At 34.4% G+C, this 16499-nt stretch overlaps 1 protein-coding gene and 1 pseudogene across 1 annotated transcript; both read left to right on the plus strand.

Moving 5' to 3' along the window:
- Positions 1-9135: 9135 nt before the first annotated feature.
- LOC131612356 (cytochrome P450 CYP94D108-like) lies at positions 9136-11442 on the plus strand. Its single transcript, XM_058884152.1, has 2 exons — positions 9136-10029; positions 10411-11442. The coding sequence occupies exons 1-2, from the start codon at positions 9165-9167 to the stop codon at positions 11076-11078; spliced, it is 1533 nt and encodes a 510-aa protein (XP_058740135.1). The 5' UTR covers positions 9136-9164; the 3' UTR covers positions 11079-11442.
- Positions 11443-13692: 2250 nt separating this feature from the next.
- LOC131614647 (glutathione S-transferase T3-like) lies at positions 13693-14677 on the plus strand (annotated as a pseudogene).
- The last annotated feature ends 1822 nt before the right edge of the window (positions 14678-16499 follow it).

Genomic DNA, 16499 nt, shown 5'->3' on the forward strand with positions numbered 1-16499 from the left:
TACCTATATTGTATGCTAAATCAGGCCTTGTATGACAAAGGTACCTTAATGACCCAGTAAGTCTTTTGTATTGTGTTGGGTCGACATCATCTTCATCAAAGTCTTTGGACAGTTGCAGTCTTAGTTCAGCAGGCTTCAAAGTCGAGTTGCATTCTTCCATCTCAAATCTCTTGAGTATTTCACTTGCATATATTCTTTAAAGAATCATCAAGCCTCTACTACTCTTATAGAACTCGATGCCAAGGAAATATGAAATTTCGCCCAGATCATACATTTTAAATTCCTTGCTAAGATCACCTTTGAATTCTTCGATCTCTTTCTTGTAGCTACCTGTTATCAACAAGTCATTGACATAGAGACGTAGTATAAGCAATTCACTCTTCCTTCTTCTTATATATGCTCCATGATCAGTTGTGCACTTCACAAATTCTTTCTCCCTTAGGAAACTATATATCTTCTTATTCCAAGCTCTTGGAGCTTGTTTGAGTCCTTACATGGTTTTATGCAGCCTGTACACCTTTATTTCTTTGCCTCATTTCACAAACCTAACTAGTTGGGTAACATAATCTTATTCATCTGAGGGGTCATTCAGGAATGCATATTTCACATCCATCAGACACATGTGTCAATTTTTCATGTTTGCTAGACCACCAACCAACCTGATTGTTTCGATCCTAGCAACAGATGCAAAAACTTCATCGAAATTGATTCCTTCTTTCTAAAGAAATCCTTTCTCCTCAAGTCTTTCCTTGTGTCGAGTTACTTATCCTTTGGGATTACACTTCACCTTGTATACAAAATTCATATTGATTTCCTTCTTTCCTTGAGGAAATTCGACAAGTGAGCAAGTGTTGTTGACTTTGATGGACTTCAGTTCTTCATTCATAGCTTTCATCCACTTCGAATCCTTCAATCCCTCAGCTGCATTGACTAGTTGACATCTTCATATAAATCATAGTGAATTAACTCTCCTTCATCATCGAACACATGATCTGATGTAATCACACATTCTTGCAACCTTGCGGGCATGTGTCTTGTTCTCTGAGGTCTATTTGACCTCTGACTTCTTCTTGTCGAACTTCACTTTCAACTTGACTAGCTCGTTTTTCACATAAGATTCCCACTGAATCTTTCTTCACATTCTCTGCACAATCTTGTTCCTTAAGCTCGTAAATGACCACGTCCCTGCTGATCACTAGTTGCTTGTTCACTGTATCGAACAACTTGTATCCTCTAGTCAAACGATATCCTATTCGGATTATTTAACTTGACTTGTCATCAAGTTTTCTTCTCAACTAATCAGGCACATGTCTATGTGCTAGAGATCCAAATATATTTATAATAATTAAGTAGAATAATTAGTTGTGGAGAGGTGTTAAGGGCATGATGGTAAGTGAGGGCATAAGGGGAATAACATAGAAAGGGTCTAAGGAGTAACAAAGTAAAAGATAAAATAAGAGATGAAAGATTCATTCTGTACGATCGCAGAATTAGGAGAACCCGGAGAAGAGGCTAGGGCTCAAAGAAGAGGCTAGGGCTTAAAGAAGAATTTTGTAGAACGCGAAGAAATATATCAAATCACAAGGAGTTGAGGTAAGGGGTGTGATCGTACCTGATCAGAAGAATCGTCAAGGCGGCAATATCTGGCTTGAAGAGCAAGATGGGGGGGTACCTGCAAGGTCCTCCGATGCTTAAGTCAGTAGCTATCAGAGAATGAGGTTTAGAGTGAAGAATAGAATACCCGACCCTCTAGTGAAAGAGGGTATTTATAGCCCCCAGCGCTGGGCCAAGGTTCCCTAATTGGGCCAGATCCAATTGGAGGCCCACGTGCTAGGGAACTGCCAGAACGTCCCGTGCTAGGGCTGAGTCAGTAGGAGACTCACGTTCTGGATGCACATGGCGTAGGGTTCGGAGATGGTTGACCGAATCCTTCGCTGAGACGTGACGCGTGGTCTTCACGCGTGGATAACTCTCGGCGGTTATCTAGTGAATGGGCCCAAATGATTTGGGCCTGCTCGGCCAGAGTCTTCGCGCGGGGGCAGCCTTTGACGGTTGCCCAGTAATTGGGCCCAAGGGAATTGGGCCTGCTCGGCTGGTAACAAGGGTTGGGCCTGCTCGGCCCAGTCCAGAACAGGGTGTAATCTCAATTTATTATGATTTATAGGAGTTAAGAAAGATGTAGGATTTTCTTTGTTTGATGATTTAATGAGAAGCAGGACGATTCGTTAGTGAAGTTAAGTCTCTACATCTATTAAGTTTTGATGAAGACAAAGATATTAGTAAATGATCATTGGCAAAAAGTATGGAAAAAGGCTATAGCTAACTCTACCTAGTCAAATGTTCAAAAGCTCATTTATGCACAAGATAACATCAAAAAGATTTCAAGACTTATATTTTTTAAGACAAATTTTTTATCTTCTTAAGGTACAAACTTTCAATCAAATATTGATTAGTTAGTGCACAAAAAATATACATCTTGATACACTTGCATGCATAAGCCCTTTAAGACAAATATACCAAAATGTTACATAACATAAAACAAAGTTACTCTCAATTCTCCCTTCAGAAAATTGATTCCCCTATATGAAGAAATCAATTTCCCCTTTGCAGCCTCTCAAAAAAAAGGTTCAGGAGACAAAATTACACATGTAAATCGATTTCCCCCATAAAATTTTCAAATTCCAGTGGTAACGCTTCATGAAAATCGATTACCCATATATGGAAATCCATTCCCCTTTGAACCAGTGGTTGAATCAAGTTTGTATTGAAATCTGAACGTGTCTCAAACTTTGTCTATCAACCTTTGAACCTTTTCATTGAATCATACATATTCCTAGAGGTGTCAAGACATTTTATATATATATATATATATATATATATATATATATATATATATACTTTCATAATACAAGCATCACCTCTTCCGTTGCAATTTAAAATCATACACATACTCATTTTCAACCAAGTATTTTGAACATTAAACTTTCATAAAGAATTTTCTGCATTTGTCTCCACAATTAGTTCAGAAAATTCCTCATACATTCATAAATACTTGAGCATTATTATATCATTATAAATTGCTTGTTTTAAAAAGAAGATCAATCCTAGTAATTGATATATATCCATCAACTTTATTTACTCAAATAATTTCTATATTTGGTTGTAATTCCTTGTTGTCTAGGAATGTTGGAAACAATAAAGTAGAAAGGAAATGATTGTTTTCTTGTTCTACATGTTTGGTTTATTCCTTGCTGTCCAGGATTGTTGGAAGTAATAGAGTTAAGTTTGAAAGGATTTTTCTCATTTAAACTTGGTTGATCACAAGAGGAGTATTCTTGGTGATTATGTTAGTCTTGTATATGGATCTAACAATAGTGAAAATCTCTTACATGTGGAAAGGGGACTGGAGAACTCTCAGATTGTGAGGGGAACTAGGATATATCGATGTGTTCTTTACTTTTTCTGCACTTTACTGCTTTCATTATTTAACATATTCAGAAAAGAAAGAACAACTCATATTCATAAAATCATAATTTTAAAGTACCTAATTCACCCCCTCTTAGGTGCACTCCGAACCTACAATTGACATCAAAGAGGGTTATAGGTAACTTGTCCCTAAGAGATCCATATGGATTCCGTAAATACAAGTTTGGTCTTTAAAAATGGTGGTAGTGATAACAAGCCCCCATTGTTTTGTGGTGAATATTTCGGTTTCAAGAAAATAAGCACGAAGGCACATTTAGAATCTCAAGGAAAAAAGGTATGGAAAGCTGTTGTAGATGGTCCTTTGGTTCCAAAAGCTGTTATTAAAGGTGTTGCCTCCATAAATCCGGAAGCATCATGGGATGAAGATGATGAGAAAAAGGTTCTGCATGATAAACAAGCTATAATTTCTTCAAGGTGCACTTAGCATGGATGAATTCTTTCGTATTTTGGCATGCACAATGGCAAAGGAAATATGGGATCCATTAGTAGAAACTCATAAAGTAACCGCTGAAGTTAAAAGATCTAAATTAAACAAATTGAGTCAAGAATACAATTTATTCAAAATGAGATAACGATCTTATCAAGAAGGTTGAAAAACTTTTAAGAAAAGAAAAGGAAAATAAGATCGTTGAAAGAGAAGCACCAACAAGGAAGGTTATATGCTATAAATATGGAGAAAAAAGACATGTTAAAAGTGAATTCCCTACACTTGAAAAGAAGAGTAAGTAATTTAAAACTAAGAAGGACAAAAGGCCAAAGAAATCATATGTAGCATAGGATGAAAATGAGGCAAGTTCATCTTCCGACTCGGATAGCAAAGAATATAGTAATCTTGCATTGATGGAAACACATCAACTGATAATGATGAGGATGGAGAGGTGTGTCCCGAAACTCCTTATTATGATGATAATGCAAAAAAATACTATAAAGATTCTTCTTGAAGAACTTAAAACTCAAACCGTATAAATTTAAAAGAAACTGATTTCCTCTCTTGAAAAAAAAAGTTGATACTATGCAAAAATATTTTGACAAGGAAAAACAAAAGAATTTTGAAAAAGAAAAACAGAGGACTACATGCAAAGAGTGTGAATCATTTTCCTTCCAAATTGTTCAGTTAAAAAGAGTTTTAGAAAGATATGAAAAAAGATAAGTTAGATTGGATGATTTACTTAGTCGTCAAAGTTACGCAAATGACAAGAGTAAACTTGGTTACTCTACAAATTATAAACCAAGTTCTAGTCAAACTATCTTTGTTAAGGCTAGTGATTAACCAATTAAATGGAAAGTGAACAAAGTAAATCATGTGCATCATCATCCTAAAAAGAGAATTTTTCAAAAGAAAACTTATGTTCCAAGGTATAAGATGTAGCGGTGAAAAATTGAGACCGGAGGCCATTTGATTGACCCGACTCGTATTTTAGTGAAAGTCGCCACCGCGCTTTATTGTTTCTAAAGAAATTGGGAAAAAGAGCGAAATAAAACCCAAAGAAGTTTTTAAACAAAACTAATAAAACAGACAGAGATCTTAGGTTCGGGGTTGGTTGTGCAAGGGGAAGGTATTAACACCCCTCACATTCTATAGTACTCTACAGGAACCCCTTTGTAAATAGATTTGTTATTGTTGTTATAAAATGTTTAAGTGTGTTTTATTAAATAGGGTGGGATGGTGGGAAAAGAAGTTTTATTAAAAGTGTGTTCGGCAAGACATCGCATCTTGTGCCAACATACCCCTTAAGTGCAAGAGGAAAGTCAGAGCATTTTTAGTTCCTCTTAAAAGGAAAATTAAAGAGCCAAGTGGCACAATCTTTTTGGGTGTTGAGTTTTAACAATACTCAACGGGATTTTAAAATGTTAAGCTTTAACAATACTTAACAAGTTTAAAAGGTGCCAAGATTTGACAATACAATGCAAATGGTAGTTTAAAAGAGTTGTGGTTGAGTTTTAACAATACAAAACCAAGATTGATTTAAAAGATGTTGAGCTTTAACAATACAAAACAATTTTAAAACAAGGATAAAGTGCTAAGCTTTATCAATACTAAATACAAAGTAAAAGAGGAGGAAAAGAGAGTGAGTACCTTTACAATTTTAGTCAATATCATTCTCATTCCTTTACAGTTTTAACATGACCAAGGTATAAAAATAAGGTATAAATCATCAAGAATGTATATACAAGTGGATAATCAACAAGAGATCATGGTAATCAAGTTTATATTCATATGATATTGCATCAAAGGATCATAAGATAAGGATTTAGTATATGTACAGTAATCTAATTAATTTCTAAAGTCAAATAAAACCCCAAGTGAAAAACTATGGGATCATGGTATAATATAACTACCTAGGAAGCTAGGTTTAACCTTAAAATAGTCACACAAGTTTAATCAAAACAAATGGTGAAAAATCATTTAAAAACAATTGATTTAAAGGCCTTAAAAAAAGGTATAAAAACATCATTTTTGACTTAATTAAAAAAGGATTAAATAAATCTTATTTTTGGATCTTAAAATCAATAAAAGATCGTCTTCAAAGTCAATAAAAGTATTAAATTGAAGAGGTTATGTTTAGGGCGATCAGGAGGTCGTCTTCAAAGTCAATAAAAAGTATTTGGATCTTAAAATCCTCGAGCACCCCTATGTAAAAGTAAAAGTACTCATTGGCCACTCCTCTAGGCCAGTATGTACAAAAATGTTCTCCATCAATGCAAGGTTCTAGAATCACGTCCTGTTCGTTCCCATTAGTCGAGAGGCTATTGTTGGAACGGAGTTTGGAGATATCACTAGTGTCCATTGTGTTGTGGTTAAAGCTCAGAACCTCGGAACCAATGTAGGGTCCGCCCATCTCCATCAAGACTTCCGCAGAACCTGGGGAGAGGGACTCGTAATCAGTGTCTCTAAAAGGTGAGAAAACATCACCATAAACTTCCCTAACGATTTGATCAAAACCAGCTTGTCCCAAGTATCCCTCACACTCTTTTGTGCATTTGGCCCAAAGCTCACTTATATCTTGGGAATCCCGGGGAACGGATACATTCCCCGAATCGTCGTACTCTCGTATGAGTACCATACTCAAAAAGTAAAAGATGAAGATTAAGTAAAGGGTTGCCTGTGTGATGAGAAAAAGGAGGATGAAATGCGTCACTGAAGAGGAGAAGGCAAAAGCAAAGAGATTCCTGGAGGAGTGAAGGAAGAAGTGTGAATAAGGAAGAGAAGGTAGTGGGGTAGGTATTTATTTAAAATATGATTAAGAAGTTGAGAAGGCTAGCGAATAAGGGTATGATGATAGTTATTTTTCCATAAAGGTCATCATTATGAGAGAAAGCCAAAGAATTTTGATGGGACACGCGCCCATCATTTCTTTTAAAAACACACTGACACACGTATACGAAAGGTGTCCGTTTGATCTAGGACGACCGATATGGGTCGTCGGCCTAGGAACTTTAGGATTTATGGACCGAACACATCAGCTTGTTGGGTCTCGTGATCGGGGGGCTTATGTACATCCTAAACTTCTTAAAGACAGATTACAAGTAGGATGAAGAGTCTACCTGGAGGTAAGATCAAGGGCAGGAAGGCGGTATGAATGTAGGAAGTCGAATCTAGATATGAGGCCGAATGCGAGGGATGGCAGATCTACCCGGAGTCGGGATGTGAAGTCGGGCGGACGGGGAGAATCCCTTAACTAGGGGCCCGTGAATGAAGACGGGGGAACAATATACATGTCTAGTTTGAGGGACCAAGATGTCAAATCGGCGTTACGGTTATTGAAGCTTAAAAGTTGCATGGAAGGAGGAGGAGAGGGTTAAATATAAAAGTATCCCCCATGATGAAAGGAGGAGGACACGACATTGAACCAAAAACATCCAATACCTATAAGAATACAGAACCACACCATTCTTACCTAATTTGCTTAAGAACAATATCCATATTTTAACTATAACGAAATTAGTTAGAAGAGTGTAATTTGTTTGTCTAAGATTCAATCTTTAGTGCACCAATTATTAATATTTATAAATTAAAATAATTTTTTAAAATAGTTTCTAGAGTCACATATTCAATACTTTTTATATTTTTTCAAAAATATTTTCTTAATTGATTTTTTATGTATACTTATCAATAATAAAGTTAGATAATTTTTTTTTTTGGAATAACTTTATTATTGTTTTTATTTATTTATTATTATATTTCCTCAAAAACATTTTCTTAAAATGAAGTCTTCTAAATTTATACAAATTTTCTATGTATATTTATTATAATTTTTTTTTAATTTTTATAAAATCACACAGCTAATGTTTTCCTTTCTTCAAAAACATTTTTGTTTAAAGGAAGTTTCTATAATATAATATATGCATGATTTCTATGTATATATTTAATAAAGTTAGATAAAATAAATTTTTAAGAAAAATTCCGAGTCACATATAAACTTGCATTTTTTTTCTACTTTTATTAAATTTTCTATTTCTCTCCTAATTTCATTCTCACTCATTTTTGAAAATGAAAAATATTAATTAAAAGAAAGAAAAAAATTAAGAGAAATAGAAAAGAAATGAGAGAAAATGAAGGCAAGCTACAAAATAAATGTTTCTTTTAATTTAAGGTTAATACCACTTTCACCCCTGTAATATTGGTGAAATTTGGTTGGATTATCCCCTAAATATGCAATTTAAACACCAAATTTAAAAGGAATATCTAACAAAAAAATATTACAGGGACTAAATTTTACATTTAAGTGGCAAACGACATAATAATTTTATATTTCAAGGGGTGTTTAAAAAAAATTTACAGAAAAAAAAGATCGCCTATATTACGGGAGATTTTTATACTTAACCGTTTAATTTATTGTTAAATGTTTCTTTTAATTTATTCTTAAATGTTTTAAAAACACTTCCTTAAAAAAATAGTTTCTAAATCCACAAAGTTAATGTTTTTTTTTTAAATTTATTCTTAAATGTTTTCAAAAACATTTCCTTAAAAAGGATTTATACACAATTTTCTGTATATTTAACTATCATAAATTTGTTTTAGTCAAAGAAAAAAAACTATAATAAATTTGTCAAAAAAAAAAACTATAATAAATTTAATTAAAATATTTTTAAAAAAAATTGTTTCTAGAACCACAAAGTTAATTTTTTTCAATAATTTATTCATAAATTTCCTTAAAACCATTTCTTAAAAAATTTCCCATGTATATTTAACTACAATAAAATTAATTAAAATATTTTTTTGAATAGTTTCTAGACGCACAAAGTTAATGTATTTTTTTAAATTTATTCTTAAATTTTCTCTAAACCATTTTCTTAAATAATTTCACATGTATATTTATATACAATTAAATTATAAAAAAAAAATTCAAAAAGTTTCTAGAACCACCTAGTTAATTATTTAAATGTATTCTTAAATTTCTTCAAAAACATTTTCTTAAAAAGAAATTTTTTATAATTAGTCATAACTTTCTTCTATATTTAACTATAATAGCATTAATTAAAAATAATTTGTTCTTTAAAAACATTTTAGTTAATGTTTTTATAATTTTTTCTTTAAAAAGATAATTTTGTTATTTGATTGGTTAAAGATGCAAGTACCAACAAAATTCAAACGTTTTTTCATATAAATTATAGTTATCTCCTTCACTTTATAACTTCACATATCAATCACACACACAAAGTTATCACCTCAAACTATGGAACTCTTCTCCCTCCAATCATTTTTCATATCCATTTTATCTATTCTCTTCTTCTATCTCTCCCTTTGTTTCTTCACCATATCAAACAAACCCGGCTTCAAAACCTACCCTCTCCTCGGAGCTTTACCCTCATTCATCTCAAACCGCCACCGCTTCCTCGAATGGTCTACCCAAGTCCTCCGCGCCTGTCCCACCAACACCGCCGTATTCTGCCGCCCTGGCAGAATCCACGGTGTCCTAACAGCCAACCCAGATAACATACAACACATCTTAAAAACCAAATTCGAAAACTATCCGAAAGGCGAAAGATTCATCTCTTTCCTCCAAGATTTTCTCGGCACAGGAATCTTTAACTCCGACGGTGATCTCTGGAAGCTTCAGAGAAAAACCGCCAGCTACGAATTCAACACGAAGTCCTTAAGAAACTTCATCATCGAAAATGTAACAGTAGAAACACAAACTAGGCTCATTCCGATTCTCTCCAAAGCAGCGGAGAAAAATAACATCCTTGATTTGCAGGATATCTTAGAATGTTTCGCATTCGATAACGTTTGCAAACTCGCCTTCAACGTCGATCCTGAATGTCTCAGCGGTGACGGACCCGCCGGAAACGCCTCATTCATGCGCGCATTCGAAGACGCCGCAGTGTTAAGCTCCGGAAGATTCATGTCCCTTTTCCCAATGTTATGGAAAGTGCAAAAAATTCTCAACGTCGGAGCAGAAGGGAGATTGAAACAATCAATCGCAACCGTCCATAAATTCGCTGACGAGATCATACGGTCAAGAATGGAAGAGAAAAACGGTTCCAGAAAAGGTGAAGATTTACTATCACGTTTCATCGCAACCATGGTTTTAAATTGCGGTCCGCAACCGCAATTGCACCCGCAATATTGCGGATGCGGTTGGCTCCGCAACCGCATCGGACCGCAATTGCGGTGTGATTTTGAAATCGCGCCTCCGGATGTATTAGGAATCCCATAGGACAATTTTAATCATGTTTTTTTAAGTATTCTCATCAAAAATCAATATATTAGAATTCTAAAACTCAATTTCCTTCTTATATAATGAAAAAACATAACATTAAGTGTTTTTCAATATAATATTTCAAACGCTTCCTTTTAAAAATTCACGCCGCAACGGCCGCAATGCGCATCGCAACAAGCGCAATGACCGCAATCGCAACATCCGCAACCGCAACCGCATCCGCAGCCGCAACCGCAATTTAAAACCATGATCGCAACAGAAGAAGCTTCGCCGGAGTTTCTACGTGATATTGTAATAAGCTTTATTCTAGCGGGACGCGATACGACTTCTGCTGCATTGAGTTGGTTTTTCTGGATCCTATCTTCTAGGATCGATGTTAAAGAGAAAGTAATGAAAGAAATCGAAACGGTGCGTTCAAGAAGTGGCGACAAAATGGCTGTGTTTGGTTTTGAGGAGTTGAGGGAGATGCAATACTTACACGCGGCGATTACGGAGGCGATGAGATTGTATCCTCCGGTTCCGGTTGATACGAAGGCGTGTTTGAACGACGATGTTTTGCCGGACGGGACTAGAATGAAGAAAGATTGGTTTATTTCTTACCATACTTATGCTATGGGGAGAATGGAGAGTGTGTGGGGGGAAGATTGTAATGAGTATAAACCTGAGAGGTGGTTGGAGAATGAGGAGGGTGAGGGTGGTGTTGGTGTTTGTAGAAGTGAGAGTCCGTTTAAGTTTCCGGTGTTTCATGCGGGGCCTAGGATGTGTTTGGGGAAGGAAATGGCGTATATTCAGATGAAGAGTATTGCAGCTTCTGTGATGGAGAGGTTTGAGGTTGTTGCGGTGGAGAAAGAGAAGATTCCTGAACATGTTTTGTCTTTGACATTGAGGATGAAAAATGGGTTGCCTGTGAGGGTGCAAGTGAGGTAAGGGAAAGAGGGGGATGTGTGTGTTGAGGTGTGGATGTGAAGAGAGGTGATGATACAAGTGGTAAGGGATAATAAAAGTGGTTAAAGTGATTTTTCATGCCATATTAAAGAAGTGATTGTGTTAGAATTATGTTGTTGTTGTTGCACTCACTTGGATGATATAGTAAAGAACTCTTTTAGGGAGAGCTTTGCCATCCTCAATAGTTATAACTCTGATGTTGCATTTTGTTTTGAAATGCCAAAAAGGATGATACTAAATTAAAGGCTTAAATGATGGTTCTCAATTTTATTACTACATTCTACCCAATTATTCTCTTCAACTTTTAAAATATTAGAATATATTGATTATTTTTTTTTAAACATATCCCTAATTATATTACATATTTTTCTAGAATCACAGATAAATACAATTACATACACATTAACTATTTCTCTCTTTTACTAATAAATTTGTAAAATTATACAAAATATGTAGTCTATAAATATATTACTCTAAGAGCATAATTATCGGCAACTTCCAACCAATCATACACTTTAACCAAAACCACGGTGTCAGAAATATTTGGATATTTGAGAAAAAGTAACGTTGGCTAGTATGTAAACGTTGGCTAGTTTGTGACCGTTTCTACATGTCAGCTGGATTCTAATTGACAAAAAAATTACACAAAGACTATTACTATAATTTGTCAACAAAAAAATATTACCTACCTACAAGGTTGTCAAACTCGCGAGTCTACTCAGACTCGTAAAGGGTCCATATACTCGACTCGTAGACTTGACTCGCAAACTCATACGAGTCTATGAAAAATAAAAAATGACTTTCAAAAACCTATAAGTGACACATATATGACAGACTCCTAAATTTTTACAATTGTAAATACCTCATATATGACACAAATATATATAATAGAACACCAATTAACATTAAAATTTAAATTTCATACACTATAACAAATTTCTTAGCAAAAAACTCAAAAATAAAATAAATAAAATAGTAGAGTATATAGTTAAAGACTTAAAGTACTAATATCTTTTTAATTGGCTAGTACATAAAGAAAAAAAATCATAAAACAGATATGCTAATAATTTCAATCATTGAAAGTTCCAATGAAATCATCATCACCAATATTATCACCATCTTCTTCATCGGTATCTTGAGTGTCATTATCAACCTCTACCCCAGATGAATCAATTTCATCATTAACCATTATTGGATTGCTTCAAGTTCCACTTTCACCTAACTCAACAGTGTCACCCCACCACTGCATAACATTAATAACAACAACATCAACTTACACAACAATGTTAACAATAACATCATCTTACTCAACAATAACTACAATTTGCACATTTTCTTATCATGATCTTCAGCTATCTATTCACCATCTAAATGAATATCTTAAAATGAAATAAAAACACTCTTTACTTTTCCTCTTCTACTTTTCAACTTCAAATTGCATATCGCATAAACCAAATTATTTATCTTTTTCATGCAACATATTTCTTCTCTTTGAATGAAATTGCAAAGTAAATATTAATTCAAGTCAATGTTTCTAAAAAAAATGAAAAATAAAGTCTATAAACAAACAAATAACAATTACTCCAATTCAATTCAAAACCAGACGAGCTACAAGTTAAGATTTGGACACGAATTGCAAACCTTTTTAATTTTGGAGTCATATCCCCATAGAAATCTCATACTAGGGACTAGGAGAGAGGGAGAGAGAGAGAGAGAGAGAGAGAGAGAGAGAGAGAGAGAGAGAGAGAGAGAGAGAGAGAGAGAGAGAGAGAGAGACTTTCTAATTCTTGTACAACCAAAACAAAATAAGGATTTTTTTTAGAAAGATAAAAATAAAATCTTTTGGGGAATTTGGACCTTTATTGATTTAAAAAAAACTAAAAAAACTTATAGACTCGTAAACTCATGATAGGCTCGCGAGTCTATACGTGTTTGTGCGAGTCTACCTGAGTCTACTCGAGTCTATCAAAAACTGATTCTATGTGCGAATCTACTCGTTTATACTTCCTAGACTCGTAAACTCGTACGAGTTTACGGGTCTACCCGCGAGTTTGACAACCTTGCCTACCTATATTATTAATTGTAACATATACATATACTATTAATTGTAAACCTATTTGTAACCATTTCAAAATCACTAATGGTAATAATATTTTTGAAACAAACAAATGTAACGTTAACATTTTTTACTTAATATTTTTGAATGATTAACGGTAACTTTATTTAATTATATAAATAAGTTAGTAATTTTATTATAATTTTCATTCACAACTAGCCTACTTCTAAACTATTGATTTTATCTCATCTTAATTTTTTTTCTTCTACACATTATTTGTCAATAGATCCTAATCAAAATAGCTCTTGGTCTAATTTTATTCAAAATGGTGGTAGTCCTCCTTCTATTCCAAATCAACAAAGCAACCTATTCTTTAGAAATGCACCTTTTATCTCAAATTCACACCATAACCCAAACTTTCAAAACTCTCAATTTATCCCAAATCCACAAAATAATCCACACTTTGGAAATTACTCATACTATACACCACCTTATCCATATCAATATCAACAATTTACATCTCAATCAACTAACCCCACTATGCATCATGGAACTCAAATATGTAGTAGTGGTGTGCAACCAAATGATCAAGAACATGAAACACCACAATCTTGCACTCAAGGTAGCTTAGAAACTACTAACCTTAGTGAAGAAGTTGCACCTACACCGGTTGTGAATACACATAAAAAAAGCTTCCAACAAAGAGAGGATGAAGTTCTCATTCAAACATGGCTCAACGTTTCAAAAGATTCAATTGTCGGGGTTGATAAAAAAGGAGATAGTTTTTGGAAGAGGATCGGCGAAGCTTACAACAAGCATCGTGACATTAATTACAAAGAAAGGAAACAGGCGCAACTAAAAGGGCGATGGCACAAAATTAATCCATCTGTTCAAAAGTTTGTTGGATGCTACAAACAAGCCGTGTCTACACAACAAAGTGGAAGTTCTGAGAGCAATATCATGCAAGCTGCATATAAAATCTATTTCCAAGATGAAGGTGAAAAGTTTACATTTGAGGTTGCATGGAGATTATTGAAAGATGAACCTAAATGGCTCGCAGGTTCATCAGAAACTTCTACAAAAAGAAGAAAGAATTCGGCTTCAGGAGCATATTTTTTGCCTTCTAATCCATTAACACCAACAAGCAGTGAATACGATCCATCATCACCTACTTTGTCAGGTCGTCCAATCGGTCAAAAGGCAGCCAAAAGGAAGGAGAAAGAAAAGCTTGTGGAAATGTCTTCTACACCCAATGTCAAATATGGTTCTTTGAAAGATGACTTAAAAACAAAAATTGATCTGATGTCAATGTTTGCACAGGACGATGCACGCATTGAGGGTGAAAAACTTGAGATAGAGAAAAAAGGTTGATGCAAAAATTAAGAAGGCTGAGATTGCTGAGGAACGATTAAAGATGAATGATCTGCAAATACTCTCAAAAGATACATCAAATATGGATGCAAGACAACTACAAGCTCATGAAATATTGTGCGACATGATTAGAGAAAAATATGGAATTAATTAGTATGATTATGTACTTTGAACTAATTAGTATGATTATTATTTTGTGCTTAATTAGGATGATTATTATTTTGTGCTTAATTAGGATGATTATGTAGTTTGGATTATTATGATTATGTATTCTGTGCTTAATTAGTATGATTATGTATTTTATTATTATTTTGTATGATTATGAATTTTGTGCTTAATTATTCAAATTCAAACTAGTCGTTATTCAAATTCAAACTAGTCGTTATTTCAAAGTCAAACTAGCCGTTATTCAAAGTCAAACTAGTCGTTATTCAAATTCAAACTAGCCGTTATTCAAATTCAAACTAGCCGTTACAAATTAATCTTATAAATAGTATTAACATGCACACTAAGTTTCATAGTACTTCTTTTAATTCACTACCTCTTTCATTTTCTATAACTTTTTATCATCTTCATCTATATCAAACTTCTTTTCATTCACTGCCTCTTTCATTTTCTATAACTTTTTATCATCTTCATCTATATCAAACTTCTTTTCACATGGATCCTTCTAATCCTTTGCACATTGCAAAAATGTTCATGGATTTTATGAATGATGATACAGATGAGGAACTTGTGAGGTTGTTTATGGAAGAAGAAGCCTCAAGCTCTAAAAGGCCTAGAAGTCAAAGAAGGAATATTGATTGTACCGAATGAGCAGTTTCGTCGAACGTACCGAATGCATAAACATGTGTTAGGGAGCATTGATTGTATGCATTGGGAATGGAAAAATTGTCCAGTTGCATTGAAAGGGCAATATGTTCGAGGTGATCATGGTGAAACCAACTGTTATGCTTGAAGCAGTGGCTTCACAAGACTTATGGATTTGGCATGCATTCTTTGGTGTAGCGGGTTCAAACAACGATATTAATGTGATGAACCAATCAAATGTCTTCAACGATGTTCTGCAAGAACGAGCTCCCGAGATTCATTATACAATCAATCGTACTGAATATAACAAGGGCTATTATCTATCAGATGGTATTTATCCTGAATGGGCCACGTTTGTGAAAAGTATTTCGATGCCACAAGGTGCACTACAACGCGCAAGGCTTTTAAAAGCGCTTTTTTGGCCTTTAACAGCGCTTTAAAGCGCTGCCAAAGCCAGCGCTGGCATAGGCTACGAAAGCGCTTATAAAAGCGCTCTGGTAGGCCCCCCCTATAAGAGCACTTTTCTGGAAAAAGCGCTCTTGTAGGCCCCCCTTTAAGAGCGCTTTTCAGGAAAAAGCGCTCTGGTAGGCCCCCCTTTAAGTGCGCTTTTTCCAGAAAAGCGCTGTGATAGGCCCCCCTGTGAGAGTAAAAAAAAAAAACGCAACATACTAAAGCGTTTTTGGAAAAGCGCTCTTATAGGGTGGGCTTTAAGAGCGTTTTTTCCATAAAAAGCGCTCTGATAGCCCCCCTATAAGAGCGCTTTTACAAAAGCGCTTTAGTATGTTGCTTTTTTTTTTTTTTGCTTTTTTATTAATCTTTGGCAGCGCTTTAGTATGTGGGCCTTTAAGAGCGCTTTTTAAAAAGCGCTTTAGTAGCTAAATGAGGTATTTTAATGTGCAGCCTGTAATTTAATCCTCCCAGTCGACCTGTAATATTTTTGACCTGTAATATGTTTTCAGCCTGTAATATTTCCGACCTGTAATTTATTTTCGACGATATTATTTCAGTCATCAGTAAGACAATATATATATACTAATATAATACCATTATAATATCCAAAATTATATATATACATCATTACAACATCAATAATATTATAGTACTTCAATTCGACACAAATCCTACATGAAAAAACGCTTAATATAAAAATGACACAAATCCTCTTT

The sequence above is a fragment of the Vicia villosa genome, linkage group LG6 (genome assembly GCF_029867415.1).
Source record: "Vicia villosa cultivar HV-30 ecotype Madison, WI linkage group LG6, Vvil1.0, whole genome shotgun sequence".
Classification (NCBI taxonomy): domain Eukaryota; kingdom Viridiplantae; phylum Streptophyta; class Magnoliopsida; order Fabales; family Fabaceae; genus Vicia; species Vicia villosa.